General features: G+C 49.3%; 1 protein-coding gene across 31 annotated transcripts in view; it reads left to right on the top strand.

The window, feature by feature from the left end:
* Positions 1 to 23,295, top strand: part of TACC2 (transforming acidic coiled-coil containing protein 2) — a 203,795-nt gene that overhangs the window by 57,622 nt on the left and 122,878 nt on the right. For 26 of the 31 annotated variants that reach the window (XM_073240258.1, XM_073240270.1, XM_073240269.1 and 23 more), the window contains 2 exons: positions 2,195 to 7,441; positions 8,019 to 8,144. In XM_073240258.1, coding sequence (XP_073096359.1) covers positions 2,195 to 7,441; positions 8,019 to 8,144 — 5,373 coding nt within the window. The remainder of the gene's footprint in view (positions 1 to 2,194; positions 7,442 to 8,018; positions 8,145 to 23,295) is intronic. The other 5 variants (XM_073240277.1, XM_073240276.1, XM_073240261.1 and 2 more) reach the window with 1 other exon arrangement.

The raw sequence follows: 23,295 nt of genomic DNA, 5'->3' as shown, positions 1-23,295 counted from the left end.
TCAGGTAAAGAGGAGAGGGTGAGTGGCTATTGCAACAGATGTCAGTTGCTCATAGTTTTGGAGGCCGGGAAGCTCAGCATCAAGGGGCCAGCAGACTCCGTGTCTGGTGAGAGCCTCCTTCCTGTTTCAGACAGCCGTCTTCTCACTGTGTCCTCAAAGGCAGAGGGGTGAGGGAGCCCTCTGGGGTCTCTTCTAGAAGGACACTACTTCCATTCATGTGGGCTCCACTCTCATTACCTAATCACCTCCCAGAGCCCCTACGTCCTCATACCATCACCCTGGGGAACAGGTTTCAACAGATGAATTTGGGACTCCCTCCTTGGAAGCTTTTATTCTCCGAGGCAGCAGAGAGTGAGTGAGAAGATCATGGCCCATGGAGTGAGACGCCCGCCGAATCCAAGCCTAACCTGTTCTCAGAATTCTCATCTACGAAATGGCGTGATAGCACCTCGGCTGGCTCTCCTCAGGGTTAATGGAGATCATCCGTGCAAAAGCATTACTTCCAGTGGATTCATCCATTATCATTGTCCCAACGTTTCACTTTGGAAAATTTGGAACCTCAAAAATATTGCAAAGTTCAATGTAAAGTGCATATACCCATTGCATTAGTCCGCTCATACTGCCATGACCGAGCACCACAGACAGGGTGGCTTCAGCAGCAGAATTAATTTCCTAATAGTTCTAGAGGCTGGAATTCCGAGTTACGGAGCCAGAAGAGGTGGCTTCTGGTGAGGCCCCTCTTGGCTGCAGGTGGTCCTTCCTGCTGTGTCTTCCCCGCGCGAGCCCGCTCCTGCTGTCTCCCTCTTCTCGGAAGGACCCCAGTCCTACTGCATCAGGGCTCCGCTCTTAAGACCTTTTTAAACTTTAACTCCATGAAGGCCCCTTCTCCACGTACAGTCATGTTGGGGGCTAGCGTTTCAACACATGGATTTTAGGGGGACACAATTCACTCCATGACATGGATTTCTAAATTTTTAAAAGGAATGTACTTCACCTTCCCATTGTATGCATCTCTCACTAAAAATATATATGCGTCACCTTGCATGGGAAGCTAGAGTTTTGGTAGTGAAACAGGTAGGATCTTTCCTCTGGTCATATCCAAGACACTGTGGGTCTATGAACATGTGAATGTGTGTGTATGTAACAGTTACAAGAAGATTCCACAAATCTTCTTTTAAACATCATGGTAAAAGCCTTAGGAAAGACATACTCCTATTAATTTTGCCTTTAGCAATTTCTCTTGATAGCAAAAGATATTTGATCATAGCAAGTATACAGAATCACAGCTATGTAAAAATAACAAAAATTACATCCCATAGAAAATCACATGGAGAAAAATGTTATTCGCCAGAACGCTTCAAGTGGCAAGCATGTGGGAGATATTTTTTCTACATTTTCTAAATTTTGTATCTGCCATGTATTACTTTTAAAGTTTAGAAATGCATTTAATAAAATATTACGGAATTAGAAATACAGTCAAAATATGCCAGGTAATAGGCTAGTTTACAATAACTAGGTAGTTAGTTATCTATAGCAAGTCCATAATTTGAGCCATAGTTTTTCTTCACACATTGTCCAGCAAAATATGTTCAAGTTAAGACAAATATGGGTATAAAGGTAATTCAGCTCCCAAGAATTTTACATATCAGTCATTTGCAGAAATTCCACAGCTAAATAGATTGATTTGGGGGCTATGCCCCTCACAGTACCACCTTTGAATGTGAGGAGTCAAGTAAACAGTTACCAAGAATAGCTTTTTATTTTGAAGCATGACTTTACCCACTTGTGCTTTTTTCCTGAACATCTAAGCATCCTCAGAAGTGTTTGAGATCTCTTTGTAACCCACATTAAACTAATTCAAACTCTCTACTTACTAAAAACTTTTGGAGTTCCTGCAGTTTAGACGATTATGAATTAGTTTCCATACTTCCCTATTCAGTACTGACCAACATGAAAAGCCCCAAACTGAATATTTGGGGCTCCCTGCTTCGATTTTGGGGATAACGAGAGCATGTGTAGTGGTTATAGGAGGAGTGGCCTTAGGGGCAGCCTTCATGGAGAGGACTGAGGTGCATGGGCAGGTGTGTCTTGTGGCTGTTAAAGGCGAGAGGGTTGGAGAGAACTGGCCTGTCATGCGGCCTCGTCCTCAACATCCCTGAGACCTGATGAAACAAAATGTTTTCATTATTCGCAGGTGTGGGCGTGGAGGCTCCTGCTCCGCTTCTGAGAGGGCTGCCAGCCAGGATCCGTGCACCGTGTGCCCAGAGGTGACTGAGCCAAGGAAGTGCCCCCAGGAAGCCAGGGGTCCAGAAAGCTCTCCACTGCCCAGCCCTCCCTCCCCCTGGGAGCAGGAGTGCCACTCAGCCACCATGCCCTTTGCTGAGGGCTCCCCAGAAGGGTGCTTGGAAAGCCCGGCAGAAGCACCTGAAGGTTGGCCCCTCGTTCAACATTCCAGGAGGGAACCTTCCCCCAAAGCCCCAGGGGTGGCCCTGGCAGCCTTTGTCCCTGAGGAGGACAGCTCTGCTTGGGGCAGTGTGGCCACCATCGTGCCTAGTGCCGGAAGAGAGGGAGGCATGAAGGAAGAGGTTGATAAAGCGGCTTCCTCCAGTCACCTTGAACAGCAGCCAGGAAGGCCACCAGCACCTCTGAAAGAGCAGCCATGTGCGGAGGTCAGCCAGCCAGGTGGTTTCGGGTCACCAGGGAAGGAGGCTGCAGGTGGCTTTCCCCCCACAGAGTCTGGGCAGGGGGTGGTCCCCAAGGCCCCTGCTGCAGCCCACCCAGGCAAGGAGAGCTCAGCTGGCCTGGAGGAGTCCCCCACAAAAACTGAGACCCCAATCCTGCAAGATCCAGCCCCAAGAGCCTCAGACAGAGAAAAATGCCAAGTGGAGGTGATGCCTGAAGACTTGGCTGATGACTCGGTTTTCCTCAAGCCCTGCGGTTCTACTAGGAAAAATTCAGGGGCTTCCCAAGAAGAGGACATAAATGCTGCATCCCAGGAAATCTGCCAGCAGCAAATGGGAGCACATCTACCCTGCACAGAGCTGCCCTGGGGGTCACTGCGTCCTGCCCTGGCGCCAGGGGCTGGAGGCTCTAGGAAGGAGACTCTGGATGCCAGTGATGCTCAGCATTCCTCGCAGACAAGAGGGTGGGGAGCCCAGCCCGGTAATGCTGTCTGCGCACCACCAGGTGACCAGCCCGAAGGGGTTCTGCTCATGAGTGCTGAGCAGTCCCCGCATGTACCGGCAGAGGAAGTGCGTCCAGCTCCAAACCTCAGTCCACAGCCGGCCACTTGGGCCTCTGCGGCTGCAGCAAATCCCAGCTGGCTGGCCAGGGAGATGGTTCACGGGGCTGAGATACCAGTTCTTAGAGTTCCGGCTGAAGAGCTGGCAGGTGCTGAGTTGGGGGGACAGGAGAAGTGTGCATCAGATCTTGGAAGAGCGGGAGTGCATCCAGAAGGGATCCCCAGAGAGGTTCCTCCCCCTTTGCCCCAGGAGGAGAGGGGAGAGCTCTCCATTAAGGAGCAAGGCCACGAAGTCCAACAAGGGGTGCTGCCCCCTCCTCTCCCCAGTACATCAGATGAAAGTGCCCTGGGACCAGAGCGTGAAGCCAAGGCCCCCCAAAGCCCAGCTGTGGTCAATGAGGAAAGTGGACTACCAGAGGCCAGCCCTAGAGGACAGGAAGAAGCCCCAGAGCTACCCAGTGCGAATCCTGAAAACCCACAGGGAGAGCAACCCCAGGCCCTTGGCTGTAGGCCTGACCCAGAGGTGGAGAAAGATGAGATTTCAAAGCTGAACGGCACTGTGGAGAGCCAAGTCCTTCCCAGCACAGACTCAGCACAGCCACTCCGTGAGGAGGGCCCCCAGCCCACAGGCAGGCTGGGCTCTGTATCAGAAGGCGCAGCTCGGAGCTCAGTGGCCCATGCATCTGACTCACTGCCCAAGCTCCATGAGAACGGTCGCATCCTGATCCCGGGGCCGGACGGAGCTGGTGAGCATGTTCTTCCCGAGGGAGCTGGCTGGGAGGGGCCCAGATTGCAGACCAAATGTCCCCACACCCTCCAGGACCTGGGGGGATTGGGAATAATGGACTCTCTTCCTGCCTTGGAATCTGAGAAATCAGATTTCCTGTCAACTCCTGCTGCAGAGGTTGTCCCTAAAGCCCAGGAGGTGGAGCGCAGATCTGAAATAAAGGCCATGAGCCACCCATCTGCGCGGACACCTGACAACTGTGAGGAGGCGGGCTTGCCGGCATCCCCAGACCGGTCTTGTGGGCTGGGCCATGATGCAGCTGGACAGGAAGCCCGGGCTGATGGGCCACAGCCCCCTGAGGGGGAGGACTTGGCAATGGACAGCGGGCTCACGTCGCTCAGTCTGGAGCACAGTCAGCAAGGAATCCCGTCCTTCCCAGGGGATAGCTGCATACGAGTAGCTGCACCTGAGAGGCCCTCAGTACCTTCTGAGAATCATCTCCAGCCATCCCAGTCAGACCCAGATGCATCCATCTTTGATATGCTCAGGGAGAAGACCCGAGTGTGTAAAAATGGGGAAGAGACTTATCCAGGTGATCCAGGTTTGAAGAAGCTGGGCACAGATTCTTCCCAAATCCACGTACCTGTGACACCTCAGGAGGATGCGTGCTTGCCCACTTGTGGAGAAAAGGAGCAGGCTTCCAGATCGGAGCTACAGAGGGAGCACCCCAAAGACAGTCTGTCTGATGCTACACGATCGGCTGCCAGGGACTCGGTTCTGGAGAGCCCTGCGACAGAGCAGTCGGAGTTGTCAGCACCAGTAAGCCCAGAGCTGCCTGCCCTAGGGGAGAATGGGCAAGAGGGAGCACGCAGTGACCGCCGGCCGTCCGGGGTGGGGCCTCCTGCGGCAGACACCTCCGAAGAGTCCTCTCTTGCAGGTAACTTGAACAGAAAGGAAAATTGCTGTGCTGGGCAAGGGCCAAGCAAGTCCCGACAAGAGCTGGTGGGTACGCTGGAAGTCAGCAGCCAGCATGAAGAAGCATGTCTCGGTGATGGAGGAGCTTCTGAAGCCGCTGACACTCGGCGCCTGCTCGAGGGCTTGAGTAAAACAGAGAAGACAAGTGCGAACACAGTGGGGACTCCGCCTCGGCAGCCTGAGCCCGTGGCTCTCCTGGATGCAGCTCACTGCCCGCCAGTTCCAGCACCCGCCAGCCCCAGCGTCACAACCACCCAGGATGCCCCAGAGAGAGAGTCAGGTGCTGAAACCCAGGGAGGCAGACAGCGGCCAGTGCTGGCCCCACGGAAGGAAATGGAGCAGCCCGCCACCTCGGATGCCGAGGCCCGAGAGCTTCTTGGAAGTTTCCCATCAGCCCAGGAGCAAGGCAGAGCTGCTGAGACCAGTGGGAACGCTGGCAGAGGGGACCTGGGGATGCAGTCAGCTCCAGAGGACGCAGGAGAAGCTGCTTTGAATGCTGGATTCCTTAATACTGGGCAATGCCCCTCCCCTGGGGAGGAAACTTCTACCTCTGCCCCAGGTGAGCCCTGCCAAGCTGAGCAGCCTTCGGCCAGCTGCCAGGATGCCTTGCCACCAGCCGGAGAGCTGGGTGGGATTCACAGGAGCATGGCAGAGATTCCTGAAGCACAGGCTGTCTCCAGCGCAGAGAGGCTCTTGCTATCTGGGCCACCAGAAGACGCTGCTCCTGACCCTCCTTACCTGCATGTGGAGGTTGCTCCCAGGGAAGGGGCAGAAGACAGTGGAGAGAAAGCTCTCTCCTCCCAAGGGCCCAGAGCTCCTGGTGAAAGCACTTCTCCCACAGAGGCGCCTCTGCTTGCCTTGGAAAATGCCACCTCCATGAAGCTGTCTTTGGGCCTCCCGGCCTCCCTCCCACAACCAGCAGCTACAGGTAGGGAAATCACTGGGGCACAAGCCAGTGGTGGAAGCTCCAAAGCTGGCACTCTTGAGGGACCTGTGGACTCCATGCCCTACCTGGACAGGATGCCACTTCTGACCAAGGGTGAGCACATGCTAGTGGAGGAGAAAGCAGCAGGTGCCAAACCCTATGAGATTCCAGCACCCCCTGCCTGTGAGGAGGGCATGGCGGGTGAGACAGCAAAGGGGACAAAGAGCATTGGGGAGAGGATGGTAGAACCCCCCGAGGATCTGAGCAGAGGCACATCGGGTGGTCTGCATGCGCGCTCCAAGCAGACTAGCACGGTCAGTGGCTTCCCTGACTTCAGGGAGCACATCACCAAGATCTTTGAGAAGGCTGGGCTCAGAGCCCTGACTGCCGATGGGCCCCAGGGTGCACCAGGAGAAAAGGCAAGAGCTGGGAGCAGTGAGAGGGACAAGGACCTCATTGTGCCAAGCCCAGAGAAGCTTCTAGATGGGACTCAGGGTGTGGCCATTGCCCCTCTCCCCACACCTTCTCCTGGACTCTGGGTGGACTCAAAGGAGAAGAAGCAAGAGTTGGCTGGAGAGGCTGAGATTTCCTGTGTGGGTCCCCAGGCTCCAGCTCCAGAGAAGCTGCCCGGTCAGGTGGGGCCGGTCACCAAGCAAAGCCTGCGCAGCGCCAGTGTGGGAAAGGAAATGACTGGTGTAGCCCAGATGGTGCAGGAACGTGAGAAGCCAGAGGGGGCTGGAGGTGCTGGGCCAGGACTTGGGAGTCAGGCCCACTCACAGCAGGGCAGGGGCTGTCAGGGATTCGCTTCAGGTCTGTCTTCACAGGTGCCTCCCCAGAGCCCCAGGGAAGGGGCCTCCCTCCAAGGCGACAGAGTTCCTCCTGGAAAACAGCAGCAGGAAACATCCACCCTCAGCTGCCAACCTGGAGAAGATGGAGCCTGGGGCTTTGCTCAGGCCGAGGCCCTGGGTGGCGTGTCAGTGTGCACCTCTGCCCTGGGAACATCTTCTCCCCTTGGGGATGTTCCAATTGTGGCCGAGGCCTTCAGTGAGCCCTGGACCCCTGACACACTTGGGGGTGAGAAGAGGCATGGAGGTGCTGCCCGGATCTCAGACACGCCAGATGCTCGGGGCGGCCAGAGTGCCCCTGAGCCACAGGCCGGAGCAGTGGCGGGCGCTCCCCTGCAGCCCAGCCCAGCGGCAGGAGCTGCTGGAGAAGCAGAGGGTGACGTCACTTTGAGTACAGCTGAGACCAGGGCACATGTGTCGGGTGACCTGCCTGAGACGGGTACCACGAGGATGTTGTCGGGCATGGCTTGGCCCTCGGTGCTGCCAGGGAGCAGTGGGGTCCCAGGCTGCTCTGAGGGGGCTCCGAGGATGGAGGATGAGGCTGCACGGCATGGGGACAGCTCGGCCGGGCTCCAGCAGGCGGAGGAACAGCGTGAGCCTGAGCTCCCAGGTCCTGCTGGGAACAGGAAGGTGGCAGTGTCCTCACCTCCAGAACCAGATGAAAGCCGGGACCTGGAGCTGCACAGCCTGGCTCCAGAAGCACCCCATGGTGAAAGGTACTTCCAAGGGTAAGTTCCCACAGGGACGTGGGGTCAGCTTCCAAAGGATTCTCAGCCCGATTTTTAAAAGCCAAATGGGGTCAGCTTCCATAATGGTTCCCACCCCAATTTTTAAAAGCCAAATAGATGGGCTGGTCTTTAAAAAGCTAAGTTTTCCATATCTGTTTAACTTTACCTACATACAATGTCTGGATGTGCTGAGATTCTGACAAATGTGCAGAGGTGAGGGTGCTGTTTGGTTCACACATCCTATTCCTTTTCTTGTGTTTCCTAATTTATCCAAGTGAAACTAAAAAGCATGAAATGTTCACTGGGTGGCTGTATACTGTTGTGTCATAGTTTGTAGTTAATTGCATATTTTTCTAGAGTTCTGACACAGCTGCTTTTGAATCTGGGTTTATTTATGCAAGCAGGCCTAAATGATCCACAAGTATCTTAAAATTGTTGACTTCCTGAAGCGAATTTTTTTTCTAGGGATTTTGGTGTAGTAGCCACTGAGAACTTTAATTGGCTAAGGGGCTTTTTCAATAGGACATGGATGAAAATGCCCTTCTGACCATCTATTGCTTTCTTTACATTTTACCAGAAAAAGCCCAGGACCTGGCCCATGCACCTTGCCTTCAGTTCCTGAGAAGGATGCTCCAAACGTCACAGGCGACGTCATTTCAGATGAAGCCAGAGCTGTGGGAGATGCAGAAAGGTCAGTGAAAAGGTAACAGCCTTTGGCGATCATGAGGCCCTCCTTCAGCAAAGACACACTGGATATTTTGCAAAGGAGAATACTGCTTATGCATGAGCTCTTATATAAAAAAGAAGCAAATAGCCATTCCCATTCTTTATACAGGTAAAGCATGCCTGAGATGCCTAAAAGCTCCATTGCTATAAAAGGGATTGAGTGAGTTGCTTTTATAATGGAGCTTATTACCTTGGGAAAAAATCCAGCTTTATTGAGATGGAATTCACGTATCATATAACTCATTCATTCAAAATGTACCATTCAATGGCTTTTAGTATATTCACCGAGTTGTGCAACCATGACCACAATCGATTTAAAAATATTATCATCCCCCCAAAAAACCCTGCACCCTGCAGGTGTCACACTGCAACTCCCCATGCACTTGAGCCCTGGACAACCACTAATCTACTATACCACCTCTTGAGTCAAATGGGTTCAATACCAACTTACTCTCTGAGGCAGGGTTGTCTAATCCTGTGACCAACAGCAGTCACACTCCATAAGATCTTGAGATTCCAGAAGAACAAGTGGCAAGTGTACTGTGAATCCCAGCCCCTCACTCTTGTGTGAGCCTACCTTTTCCCAAGTAAAATGCCATCTGTGGTTCTGCACTAGCTGCTATGGGAAGTTTCATCCTTCTGGGGAAATGGAGATACTGGGACAGATACCCATTGTGAACAAGCTTTGCAGCACTGTTAGACCTTTGGCTGCTCTGGAGCTGCCTGTGTGTGCGTGAGTGCGTGTGTGCGCACATGAGTGCATGTGTGTGTGTGTGTGTATATGCACATGTGTGTATGGGTGGGGCGGGGTTGGACTTTAAATTAGTACCTGTGGCTGGCCAGTGTATCCTACCAAACAGCCATAGGCATTTTATAAACGACCTGACTCATATTTTGCACATGCTGAAAGAATGCATAATCACCTGTTTTTTGAGACTGAGGACCTCCACCGGCACCCAACTGCCTTGCCTGCCCTATAAGGGCAACTCTAGCAGCGCTGGGCCAGCGAGCTGCAGGCTGGTGCTGCCAAGACAGATATAAATTTAATCTGCACTGGACATTTGCCTCTGCTGCTGACTTAGCACGTGATTCCCTGCAGCCCTTGCTGGTATGACTTTCCCAGTTAAGGAGTAGGAAAAATTTCTGTCTAACTAGAAAAATCCTCTCCCTCCTCACAAATTATTTATTAGTTCCTAATTCAATGACCCTGAATGCTTTATTATCTTCTTGGAGAACTCAGGGCCAGATATATAATAGTTCAATAAATGTTTTTGAAAGTATTAAGAAAAAGAGAAAAATCCACAACCACACCACCTAATGATTACTATTTATTATTTTGGTGTATCATCAAGTCTGGTTTGTTTTTTTTTCTATTTAAATATCCATGGAGAGCTTTCCCCCTGCCATCAAAACTCTGCAAACGTGAATCTTAGTGGCTAAAGTTGTGTGATGGATCACAGTTTCCCGAGCAGTGGACTGTGGATTGCAATGAGTGTTTCTGTTCACTCTGCCCTGACTGAGGGTCCGCTGGACTGTAGGCTTTGACACTCCAGAGCCACATCTCCAGGTTGGCAGCCACTTGTCACAGGCGAATGGACGTATGCCACAAGTGTAAAATACACACCAGATGGTGAAGATTTAGCATGAAAAACATATAAAATACATCATTAATACATTTTTTACTGCTCATATGTTAAAATGACAATATGTTGGATACATTGGGTTAGACTATATTATTAAAGTTAATTTTACTTATTTATTTGTGTTTTTAATGCGGCTACCAAAAGTTTTTAAATTACACATGTGGCATTTGCATTTGTGACTGTAGTCTTTTTCTGCTTAGTTCATTTGGCTGCCAAGCCTGCTTTGGCCTGGTCCTTGGAGGAAATGAGGAAGGAAGAGGGGTGGCCTTTCCTGTGATTTGGGTTCTTGGGAAAAAGGCCCTTTCCCATTGACTGAGGCTTTCTAGAAAGAAATCTGAATGGACCCTCACCTCCAGTCTGCAGGTTGGGGCAACCTCTGGCTCCCCTCCCCAGAGGGGACTTACAGGGAGATTGCCTCCCAGAGGATAGCAACATCTGAGAAAGTAGCTCCAACAGATTGCAGCTTATGCTAAGGAGGTCTCCGGAAGGTGTGGACCAGCTCTGTCTAACAGAAACATGATATTCGCCACAAATGTAATCTTCAATTTTCTAGTAGCTGCATTCAAAACTAAGCAGAAACAAGTAAAATTAACTATAATAATATATTTTATTTATTATTATATATTTATATTATTATGTATTACATATTTATTATTATATATTACAAAATCATCATTTTCAACATGTAATCAACATCAAAATGATTAATTTTATACTCTGCATTCTGGTTTTCATCATGAGTCTTTGAAAGCTGGCGTGTATTTTATACTCACAGAACATCTCTGTTTGGATCAGCCACATTCCAAGTGCTCAATAGCCACATGTGGCCGGTGGCGGCCATATCACACACGCCAGATCCCCCCAGGGCTCTGAAAGTGAGCAACAGTGACCCAGAAGGCCAAGGCTTCCCACGCGGACCCCAAAGACCCACATCTCTCTGCCCAGCCACCTCGCTCCTAAACATTGGGAATCCTTCTTTGCCTTGAGGAGGAGGCTCAGTACCTCAGGTGAACCCTTTTACCGTGAGGGAGGCGGGCTGTGGATCCGGGCAGGCCGCAGAGACAGTCCGGCCAAGGCTGGGGGCGGGCATCCGGGAAGAGCGGGAGTTGCACGTGAAGGTGAAGTTCAGCAGCAGTCAGGGGAAGCCGAGTGGCCAGGCTTCAGCAAAGCTATCGGGAGCAAGAGTGGGGGTGCCTCTCAGAGCAGCAGCTCCGACTCACGGCCCAGCTCTGCCCCTTCCTGGTTAAATACTCAAGCTCGGTTTGCCCATCTGTAGAATGGGGGGGACCATGACTGTAAGGGCCTCGCGGAGTTGCCGTGAGGGCCCTCCGAGCTCACTGATCCCAGCGTGATGTCGGCACGTTTCTGTGCTCGGTAGCTGTCACGTTTCTATGACCCTTCTGCGGGATGTGAACCGAGTAGCCGCCGTTTCTGTTCAGGTGGAGCCTTCTCCTGAGGCTGAGGTTTCAACCTGCCTGTCCTTCTCTTCTAGTACTGAACTCTCTGTCGCTAGAATATCTTAATGACTGAGGAGAGTGAGTTCTTTCTGACCCCTGCCCTGTACCCCACGGTGATCTGCTTCAAGTTAAAAAACTTTGAGGTTGTGTTTTATCCTAAAACTGTCTGCATGCCTTTCATTGTGTACCGTATTGTATTTCAACATAAAAATAATGTTTTGAGTGGCCACGAGAAGAACAAAGCAAATCAAAACCAAATTTTCTGCTCTCTTTATTATTGGGAAACGTACTTCTGTGGAGTCTACTGAATTTTGGCGATTCCACCGACTTGAGTAGAAATGATACCGCAAATCAGATTCAGTATCTGAGAAATATCTCATCTTCCCATCTTGGTGACAGTAGAGTTTGGTAATCCCATCTCATCCACATGCGGAGGCAGGAAGCACAAATGTGTTTACTGGTTTATTCCCCGACTTTTGCAGTCAAATGGGCACTTCTGTGGGGGTGCTCTGGGTATCCCGTGTCTTTGCTTACCTCCAGCCACCACCCCACACCCAAGGGATACATGCACACCCATCTCTGAAAATCAGGCGTTGACAGACAGCTTGGCTCTGGACCTCTACCCGTGTGTGGTTTCTCCCTGCGGACGAGTCTGGGATGCACAGACAGCCTCACTTTATTTTTAGATTTTTCTACAGAAGGTGCTTAAATTGAGTTAGATTTTGTACATGTATGACTTCCTTGGGGCTGGCAAGCCTGGAATCTGGCGTTTTGATTATACACCCCTGTTGTTCACACATGTAGGTCTGGATCCAGCGTGGACATCCAGCTTGGAAATCAATATGTAGTTAAAGGGTCTTTTTTCTTTCTTTTCCATTTGGGAAAGTGATTGGAAAGGTATCATTTTCAATTATGAATGCACTTTGAGAGAACCGAGTTACTCCCAGATGCTCAGGGTCAGGGTCTCAGTGTAGACCTAGGCTCGCTCATAAAGGGCGGCTGGGTTGAGAAGCGGAGGGAGCTAAGGGAGGGGGGGACAGAGGGACAGTTGGCAGCTTGCCGAGGAAGTCCTGGCTAGACCTGAGGGCCCCGCTGCTGCAGCCGCCTCTCGCCCTCCCGCCCACGCTTGCTTTCTCCCCTCTCTCTCCTCCTCCTTCTAAAATTACCAGCTGTGACACCATATTTTCAAGTTTAAGAATGAGGTTTTGAGGATGGCTACAGCTGTATAAATTAAGGAAAAGAAGCAGGCACTCAAGCATAGTTCTCTGAGCTGATAAATCCAGGACAACAGATGCCCCTCCTCCCACCATGAGACCTTTCTGGGGCTGATTTTATATTACACTGGTTCTCTTATTTTAAACTTCTTCTTGAGGAGTTTTGGGCTATTACAACTCTGTCCCCCTTTCACTTGGAGCAGTTTTCTTCCCAAATGGGAGACAATAGACCAGCACAGACCCATTCCCAGCCCAGCAGTCTCTTGCTAGCTGCATTCCTTGGGTAAGCTGCTTAACTTTTCAATCCTCAGTTTCCGTATCTGTAAAATGGGAAAATAATACTTCCCATTAGGGTTGGAGTTAGGATAAAATTGGAATGTATGCAAAGCATCTAGTGTAATGCCTAGTATATGGTAAGTGTATAATAAAACTGGTAACTGCTATTATCATTTTAAATGTATTTGTTCAAAAGCATCCTGGAAATTAAGCAAAAGGAACAAATACCCATAATCCCTAAATGAAATGATAACAGAGCCAGAGGAGCAGGGAAATGGGAGACTGGATGAGAGTCTGTTTCCGGCTGTTCAGCTTCTCTCTGCCTCGATTTCTGTGAACTGGGGCCTCCACTAACCCTGTTTGGGCCACAAGGAGCTTGTTACCTGGTTTAGAGGAACTTAGGAACTAAAGACGAAAAACGATGTGGATTTATATTATTACCAACGGCTTCATATATGAAAGTCGAAGGGCCTTTTATACATAGCCTTCATGTTCTGAAGCTTTTGTGTTCCAAAATAAAAGCAAATCTTCTTAGAGGTGACTCTGTCCTTTGGAAAAGTGCCAAGTGCCTTTGGAGAGCTGGTTTATGAGGCACCCACAGAAGGGGCGCAGCCTCCTCAGACGCAGTGGTCTGGCTTTCCTGCCCCCAGGTGCTTGGGCCAGAAACGCCCACCTTGACTTCTGGCTTTCCGGCGTTTCGGCACCTCTCTGTGGCATGGCCTCTGTCACACTGCACCTGGACTCAAGGTGGGGAAGAGCCACTTGCTGCCACTTGAAAATCAAGGGCCAGTTTCAGGGCAAGGTGGTGATTTTCCAAATGAATGGGTCCACACTGAGCCAGATGCTTTTCCTGGAACCTCTCGTTACTGCCACTGGCAGAAGGTGCTGCATTAGATCTGAGTTCAGCAGCAATGCTTGTGAAGTGGGTATTTTAGGCTCTAGCTGGTTTTTGCTGGAAGAAAACTTGGGGGTGTTCTTGTTGAGGCTTGGTATAGGGAAGGGACCAGGGAGCTAACTGGCAGCAGAGCTAGAACCGAATGCAGGCCCCTGACGGCAAATTTCCCCCTTGATGCCTGAACTGAGCCAAGGAGGAGCTGCTGCACAGGGGAGGCCATGCCAGCCACCCCCAGTCTGCATCTAGGCTGCTGCGAGGAGAAGTCTGAGTTCCAGGATGGGACAAGCACAGGCTTCAAAGTCAACAGATCTCAAGTTCCAGCTAAAGGAGCTCAATGACCTTGGGGACATTGCCCTTTGAACCTGTTTGCTCACCTGTGAAATGGGGCACACAGTACTCCCTGCATCACTAGGATTAAATGAGCTGCCTTGTTTGGAGCACTGGACACAAATCAGTCCTCAGGGTAAGTCCCCTTTCATGCATTCCTCTCTCTGGGCCAAAGTGCCTCCACGCCAGTGTCTTCTTTCAGGCATCTCACCCTTAGCGGGCGCTGTTTATGTTCTCCTAATGCAGAGGAGGAAATGGAGGCTGGACAGGTGTATGGCTTGCTCAAGGTCAGAGAGGTGACAACAGCTGGAGCTGGGAGGAGCACCTCTCTTCTGATACATTCTTTAGACATCAGCTCCATGTTCAGACTCCGGGTCATTAACTTATTAGCCAGGTGGAATCTTGGGGAGGTCACTCCCTAAGACAGCACTGTCCACCAGAATGTTCTGCAGTGATGGAGATGTCCTCTATCTCTGCTCTCCAATGTGGCAGCCTCTAGCCGTGTGGGGCTACTGAGCACCCAGACTGAGGCCACTTGAAAAGCAAGCGCTGGTTTCAGAGTGAGGTGGTTTCAGGGCCACTGAGGAACCGAGCTGTGAATTTTATTTTATTTTTTTAAATTTTTTAATTTTTTAATTTTTTTTTTAAATTATTTTTTATTGAAGGGTAGTTGACACACAGTATTACATTAGTTTCAGGTGTACAGCACAGTGATTCAACATTTATATACATGATAATTCTAGGTACCAGCTATCACCATACAAAGTTGTTATAATATTTTGACTATATTCCTTATGATATACATTACATGCCGGTTACTTATTTATTTTACAATTGGAAGTGTGTACTTTTTTTTTTTTTTGAGAGGGCATCTCTCATGTTTATTGATTAAATGGTTGTTAACAACAATAAAATTCTGTATAGGGGAGTCAGTGCTCAATGCACAATCATTAATCCACCCCAAGCCTAATTTTCGTCAGTCTCCAATCTTCTGAAGCATAACGAACAAGTTCTTACATGGAGAACAAATTCTTAAATAGTGAATAAGTTACATGGTGAACAGTACAAGGGCAGTCATCACAGAAACTTTCGGTTTTGCTCATGCATTATGACACAGTTCATATTTTTTTTTTTGAGAGGGCATCTCTCATATTGATTGATCAAATGGTTGTTAACAACAATAAAATTCAGTATAGGGGGGTCAATGCTCAATGTGTGAATTTTATTTAACTTTGATAAATTAAAACTGAAAGTGGAATAGCCACATGGTGTGAGTGGCTTCTGCAAGGGACAGCCCTCACAGTTTCCTCACGTGGACATGACAGGTTACTGTTGCCATCACAGCCAGCATGGAGCCTGTGAGGTTGTGTGTGTGAAGCCCTAAGGGTGCAGGCTCCTGGCAGTGTTCAGTGAGCTTTACGGTCCCTCCACGCCGCCCTTTGGCTCTGCAAGTGGGAAAGCCGGCTGGCTGTGTCTCCACAGCAGAGACTGGGGTATATTCATGGCACAGCTGCCCAGCAACACTCATGAGCAAGAGTCGTCTCTCCCCAGCACCTGAGCCAAGGAGGTTTACCACTGGGCCAGCTGGGCCCTTGGCTTAGTCTGTAGACTGTGTGACGTCACACCCAGGCCTGGTAAGGAGGCCCTAGGTAGCCCAGTCAACTGGCTCTAAGCCAGTGGCACTCAATCTAGAACCCTCCCTGCCCACATATCCCCAGTGGTCACATCTACAAGGGGGCCCCCCATCTGCCTGTGAAGGAGCTGAAAGGGGTTCATAGCCGAGGCTGGTTTTCCAACTGCCATGTCCGCTCTGTCCCTGTCCCAAGGAAAGAGGTTTGCCATGGGGTGTGTGGTGTCCACAAGCCGAAGCTAACTGTATCTTGGCCTCCTCTTTCTTCTCAGGGGCTAAGTCATCTTGCCTTAAATATTTTAGCAGCCTGCTGATTCAGACGTAGACTATAAAGAGTTTCTCTGTTTCCAGGGAAGGCACTGGAACAGGTCTTCTTACTGGTACTTTCAATGTCCTTTCCTTTTGTGAGGCAGGCAGAAGGTGTTGGGAGTAAAAACCTCTGGTGAGGGGCACATCTGTTCCCTGGGGGTGGGCAGGGGGGCCGACAGATGACCACAGAGCACCGTGGACCTGGGTCAGCCCTAAGTCCGCAGACCAGGAGCACCCGGTGGAGGGAAGGCGGGCCCCAGAGCTGCCCCAGGTAAGCGAGGAGGGCCGGGGGAGGAGAGACTGGAAGTGGGGCTGAGGCTGAAACTAGGCAGGAGGGAGGGGGCACATAAGGCCACTGGAATTCAAATCCAGAACCGCCCCCACCCCCAATTCTCAGGGCCATGTTGGGTGGTCACGTGATTGCCTAAGCTGTGGCTTATTCACATGTAAGTGGAGCTACTGGTGTCACCCAGAGCTCAAAGGGTGGTTTAAATGGGCATTGGAGGAGGCCAGACAGTCCCTGCCACCGCCAGCTTCCCCTAGCTGGGAGGGGGCGCCGGTCAGCTCTTAGCCGGTGAACAATGTCCCAGGGCTGCAGGGAGCCCTGCAGGCATCCACCCCCAGCAGTCACCCAGCAAATGGGCACCCAAGTGGGTGCTTGGCAAGGAAGCCAAGGTCCTTCCCTTCAGAGAGAAGCCGAGACACTCTGGGTGCAGGCTCCGCCACTGGAAAGAGGCTCAGGGTAAAATTGGTGGGTGGGTTTACATGCTGCAGGCGAGTAATACTTTGGGTTTGTTAACTCCCAGCTCACATGCCTCCAAGGGACCAGGCTTTCAGGGGCTCCTGTCTATTCCCTGTGTGTCTTCTCCAAGGCACTGCACTTCCTTCCCCTCCCCGGCCCAGGCTCAGAAGCTGGATGTCATGACCCTGAATTCTCTCCTCTAGAAATGCTTGCTCAGGTAGGTGTTTGTGGTCTTCTGTATAGAGGGTGGGTCCTGGCCTCTGGCCACGAGTATAAGTCATGATCTTGTCTCTTTGGGAATGTGAGACTTGCAGACATGGCTCCTGGTTACCCAGAACCCGATACTCTGCCTGGCACACAGTGGGTGCTCCATAGCACTTGCTGAATAATTCACCCCAACTGCTATCAAGTGAACTGGAGGCTTCCTGTCCTGGGTCAGGAAAACTGGGTCAGACAGGACTTGGAGGCAGATGGCCAGGTCTCACTTCCAGCTCTGCCATAAGACTCTTAGCCTCAAGCAATTTCCTTATCCACCACTCTGAGCCTGTTTCCTCGGATGTAAAATATGTACTTATAATGCTAGGATCTACTACATAGAGATATTATGGAAATTACACACAAATACTATTTGTGAAAATCTTAACAGTGTGCCTGCCTGGCATGCAGCAAGCACTTAAACATCAGGGGTAATTGTTTTTATTGTTAGTGTCATTAGTATTACTATCATCGTTTGAATGACAGTCCCGTTGGTAAGGCAGGTTACCGAAAAACACTGGTGCTTTGTTTTGACACATGGACTGGTTGAAATATGCTGAGGTTCATTTGCATCTTTCCTGGATTCTTCGGAATGTGTTATTACCCTCTAACCTACCTCCTGTCCCATAGACATCAGCCTCCCCACGGGTGGCCTCAGTGTTGCAATATTATATTTGATGCAGGGTCAGGCTGTCAGGCACACATGGGGAATGCATTCTCCTCCTTGGGGAAACTAGGGCTTTGGGATTAACCTCTTGCCAGAACCGGCTGCAAAGAGGCTGAAACATAACATTTATGGGAGGGAGGGAGCACATGTGTCGGTGAGCCCAGATGGGGCTCTACCAGCAGAACACAAGCTCTGGGCGCATCTTATGAGACAAATTGCCTATAATCTTGGCACAACTCTTTGAGCTGTTAGCCTGTCCCAAACCTTGAGGAAGGTGCAGGGCTGAAAGCTGTCTGTCCCTGCCTGACTGTCAGATGCCATAGCACAATCACTGGAGGAAGAGACCCTTCCTGGCAAGTGACCAAAGCAGCTGCTATTCAAAGGTGCATGACAAGAGCTGCCAGAGATGAGAATCTGGGGGAGCAGAGAGTGCCGAGCCTGGGCTTGAGGCCTCAGCTCTAGGCGAGACTGCCTTTCCAGGCCACTTCCTAAGGCTTTATGTGGCACATGCTCCTCCTGCTCCTGAGGCGTGGTAGCAGGGACGCTCACCTTAGGCAATGGGCATCACCTCATGCTTGGCACAGGCATTCATAGTCTTGAAATACCAGAATGAGAAGGAGCTTCAGGACCTTCAGCCTCTTCATTTCACAGATGAGAAACTTGAAACCCAAAGAGGGTATGTGACTTCTTTAAGGAGGTTACAAGGGCCACTGGTCCAACTCACATGGAATGCAGTTCTTCTGGCCTCCAGGCTAGCATTCTTTTCAACAAAGCCCCCGGCACAGTAGAGAGCAATTATCACCTTAATAATATGTGCAGGAGGCCTGTAGGAAAAATGTTTTAAAAAACTATTGGCCAAGTGATCGCAGCTTCTCTGAGTCGCCACGACTTGGGGAGTGTGCAGACGCAGACAGGGAGGACAGTCCGCCATTAGAGTTCAACAAGAGAAAGGTTCTGCGGACATCAGTTTCGTCTCCTGCTGTGTGTGTCTGTGGAGCAGTTTACTGAGGAAACCCTGAGCGGATGCAACAGTCTGTTTCAAGTTTCTTTACAAACAGCCGGGCCATGAATCCTTGGGATGGAAGACGCTTGAAAAGATCATGGTAGCGCTGAGTTTTGTTTTTGCAGGAAGATGGGAAGTTTATGTGTTAGAAACCACCAGGCTCCCTGTTGAACTGCTGTTTATATCTCTTATTTGGTTCATATGTCAGCTTCAGTGGAGAATAATTACTCTGTAGTGATGGCCCCATTACAGGCTGGGAGTTGCTTTTCAGAAACTCCCCTTGCATTTCGCATTTGGGAACTATAACTGACTCAGAGAGGGAAGCTGGTACTCTTTTCTGGTCCTGCCTGGCAGTCCTGAAAAGCCACCAGTTCTACAAGTCTGACAAAGAGCATCTTGTATCTTCCTTCTAAATCCCTTTTCCTTTGGTGTAAAAATGTGCAGAAAGGTGTAAAAGCAGAAGCACGCCCAAACTTTAAAGGCATTAGAGGTGGGAACTTCAGCGTGGCGTGGCGGAAAGATGCTGGCCAGATTCACATGCCCTTGACCCTGGGTGACCACTCTGCCTGCCCTGCCCCTCCCTGCCCACCTATCAGGGCTCTAGGGGGCCATATTCTTTTTATTTTTAATGTTTATTTTTAATTGAAGCATAGTGATATACAATGTTATATTAGTTTGAGGTGTACAACATAATGATTCAACAATTATATGCATTACTAAATGCTCACTATGTTAAGTGTAGTTACACCTGTCACTATGCATAATTATTACAATATTATCAACTTTATTCCCTGTGCTGTACTTTGAATCCTTGGGGTTTATTTAATCTTTAATGGGAGGTTTGTACCTCTTAATCCCCTTCACTTATTTCTCCTGTTTCCTCACACCCCTCCCCTCTGCCAAACACCAGTTTATTCTCTGTATTTATGGGTCTCTTTCTGTGTTTTGTTTGTTTGTTCATTTGCTTTGTTTTTTAGATGCCAGATATAAGTGAAATCCTATGGTATTTGTCTTTCTCTGACCCCATTCTTGTTCAGCATGGCTCTTGTTCTAGAGGCTAGGCGACTGTAGTCCTGTAAAGCTTTCTCAGCTTTCCATCTCCCCAGGAGCTCCTCCCCACCCCCTGCCCACATACTGAGAGTCTTTTCTGTAATCTGACCCCCATAATAAGACTGAGGCAAATGTATTACACTTTGTCATAGAGGATTTCATCCTTTTCATAAGAGCTTAGGTGTTTTGAGCTAGAGAGATCTGTCACTTATTCACTCTAGGATCTTGGTCAAGTTACTTAATTGCTTGAAGCCTCAGTTTCCTCATCTGTAATATGAGCATAAAATGAGTTCCTACCTCCTGAGAATTCAGTTTGACAGTATGTGGGAAGTACGGCTGAGGGCTGGCACAGGCTAGTGCCTGTCGCCTTTTGAGAGAGAGAACCCCCATGGACCAGGGTCTGGGCCTGGTCCTGTCCCTTAGTGCAATGGATTGCACATCTTAGGCCCTCAACAAATGTTTCTAGATGATTGTGTCTTGTCAGTGGAGGGAGAGTATGTCTATTTGCTACTTTGCTCAAAAGAGCAGTAAAAATCTCTTGGTCAGGCTGGTTCAACAGCACATCAATCATTCATTCACTCCTTTATTTATTCACTCAAAAAGGTCCTGTGCAAGGAGCTCAAGGCAGGGTTTCTTATCATCCTCTGCACTACTGACATTGGGGGGGGCTCTCCTGGGCATACTAAATGTTTAGCAGCACTAGATGCTAATGGCATCCAAGTCACAACAATCAAAAGTGCCCCCAGATATTGACAAATGTACCCTGGTTGGCAAAGCTGTCACTGCTGGCTGTGCTACTCACAATGCGGTTCTTTACACCAGCAGCAACCTTGGTACCACTGGGACCCTGTTAGACATGTAGAATCTCAGATCCCACCCCAGACTTGCTGAATCAGAATAGGCATTTAAACAAGGTGTTCAGTGACTTTTGAGAAGCTGCTAGGTTCTCGGGCCACACTTTGAGTAGCAAGGACCTAGGGCACTGTTCTCAACCCAGGCTGCACACTGCCATCTCCTAGGGAGCTGTCAAAAATATCCATGCCTGGGTGCTTCCCACAGAGTTTCTTATTTAACTGATATGGGTGTGGCCTGAATGCAGGGAACTTGAAAAGTCCCCCAAGTGATTATATTATGTAGCACAGTTTGAGAACCTCTGGTTTAAGGGTTGCAGAAGCGAATCAAAGACAGCCTTTAGATGCTTATTTGTCTGGTGGGGAGATGAGACATCTATGTAATTATATCATTGTGCAGATTGAGCTAAGCCTTGCGACCACCCCTCACCCCCAGCCCACCAGACCCTCACAACACTGTGGCTCTTTCATTGAATGTTCTATTTTTTAACCATTGCCATGAAGTCACGCACACATCTGACTCTGACTCCTGGAGAAGATGATTTTTCTGCCCAGAAAGACAGGAAAGCAGACAGAGCTTTGATGCCTATTTAGTCAATTAGACTTAAAATTAGGACTAGGCCAAGTTCAAATGCAGGCTCAGCTGAACGCACGTTGGAGCTATGCAGCCTGTGTGTGAAGTGGGCTTTGTCTGCACTCAAGGAAAATTACAAAGCCATGTCTAGAAGTTGTGGATAAGGTTGAGGAGTCATGTGGAAAGCTGCCCGCGCACATTTCCTGCATGTATTTTGGGTTCAGGCTGACATTTCATCTTCGCATGGGCGGAGGTAATGGCTGAATTTTTTGAAGGCCTGCATCCCGTCTACAAATATTTCTCTCTGCCCTTACAACTAAGTTTTGCTGGGTTGCAGTCCAGGAATGTACCTTGCTGCTTGGACAGCCCTTTGTGGAATGTGAGGACTTAGCTCAGAATCCCAAGGCAGTGAATCCTTCTAGAAAACAGACATTCTCCCTTGGAGTTCACCAGTGATGTGGATCTTATTTTATTCATATAAGTGCTGAACTCACACGATAGAGCTCAGCACTGGTCCTGGGTCCTCAAGGCTATTTCTCTGCTGATAGGCTCAGAGTAGATAAAAATAACTAGAGTTTAGCTCTTTGTCACTGTGGTCTGGTTAGCAGTTCGGGTTGGCAGACACACAGGCTGGGTGTGAACCTGGCTCTGCTCGGTGTGAGCTAGGGAAAGAGACTTCCCCACTCCAAGTGTGTGTCCTCGTTTGTCGGCTTGGAACAACAGCAGTGCCCATCACAGGCCCACGGAAGGATGGGGAGCGAGGCTGTAAGCCACTTAGCAGAGTGCCATCTGGGCAGCAAATGCTCGCACATGTTAGCTAATATTACAGTGGCCATTTAAAAAGGTTTCAGTCATCTTTTTGGTTTTCTTTACCTGATTAATAAGTGGGGGAGGCAGGGTGTAAGCTGCCACCTGGCAGGTATTTTGCCACCTATTCAAGCTGGCAGATGATGGGGTAGTTTTCTAGGTGAAAATACCCTTTTTGGATATTTTGTGGTAGAGCAGAAAGGTAGCCGGGGATGAGCACCAGGCTGAGAGTCAGCACAGCAGAGGCTGAGCCCACACAGCAGCTGGGTGGGCACTGGGGAAGCCTTGGTTTTCTGCCCTTGAGGAGACCATGCTCTGGTTCAAGAGACAGCACACAGGCATTAAAAGATTAAAACAGCCGTGGCCCTAACTGTCTTTGCCTCTTATTTGGTAATTAATGTAGGTGGCCACTAGTACTTATTTAAAAGGTATTCTTTGTGAGGTAAACATTTTGTCCCTTCTGTTCACTCCTGTATCCCAGCACCTAGGAGTGCTTAATACATGTAGGTGCTCAAGAAATATGTGTTGAATGATTTAATCATATATTTCATTATTGTAAAATATTACCAGGTATATTCAAGAAGAGATTTAATTCCCACTACTTAGAACCTTGTATTTCTCCTTTCCTGGTCCATTTCTCTTCTTTTTTTAGTTCAGTGGCTTACCAATGTCAACCAATCATGCATCACTTTCAAGACTTTTATCCTGTCTATATGCTACCACTTGTATTATTATCTACTTACTATATTTCATTATACTTATATATTTCATATACTTACGTTTCCTCTACTTATGTTTTTAAAAAATCTCCTTCCAGACAGACACCTGCTCTGTCACTATGCAGCCTGGACCTTGGGTGTGTCTATCTCCTTTGGTTTCATGTTGGATTCCAGGATTCCAATAGTACAAATTCTTTTCTACAAAGCATTGTTTACACATTTTCTTCCCCCTGGCTTCCCTCCAAATGAAACTTTTCTCCAAACAACATGTTACGTGGAACCCAAAGATACAACAGATGAAAGTGGAATAGTTCCGATTATAGGCGCTATGGTTGCCTTCCAGGCAGCCTTTAAGGTAACTCCAGAAACCCGAGGACTCTGGAGAAGATAGTTAAACAGCTGTTGCACTATTGCATTTGCTGAAAACATTCATACACACTACATTTCTGCAGAGGCCTTGACCTTGTGCTCAGACTCAATAAACCTTAGGATGTAAAGATTCATTTAGCCCTGGATGCAATTACTAAGCACATCCTTCCTGCCTGTGATTCAGTCTTTTTCTGTAGATTCCAGGTATCCCAAGAGAGCAGAAATGTGAATATTTCCTCCTCTGTATCAGCACTGCTGTTATCCTGGCCTGGAGCAGAAAGAGAAAGGCAATGCCCATTTACTACAGCTTGGGGCTTACAGTCTGGGCCACATTTCTGGC

Source organism: Manis javanica, chromosome 7, assembly GCF_040802235.1.
Source record: "Manis javanica isolate MJ-LG chromosome 7, MJ_LKY, whole genome shotgun sequence".
In the NCBI taxonomy this organism is placed as follows: domain Eukaryota; kingdom Metazoa; phylum Chordata; class Mammalia; order Pholidota; family Manidae; genus Manis; species Manis javanica.
The sequence above is the reverse complement of the archived record's forward strand: the minus strand, read 5'-3'. Positions and strand labels throughout refer to the sequence as shown.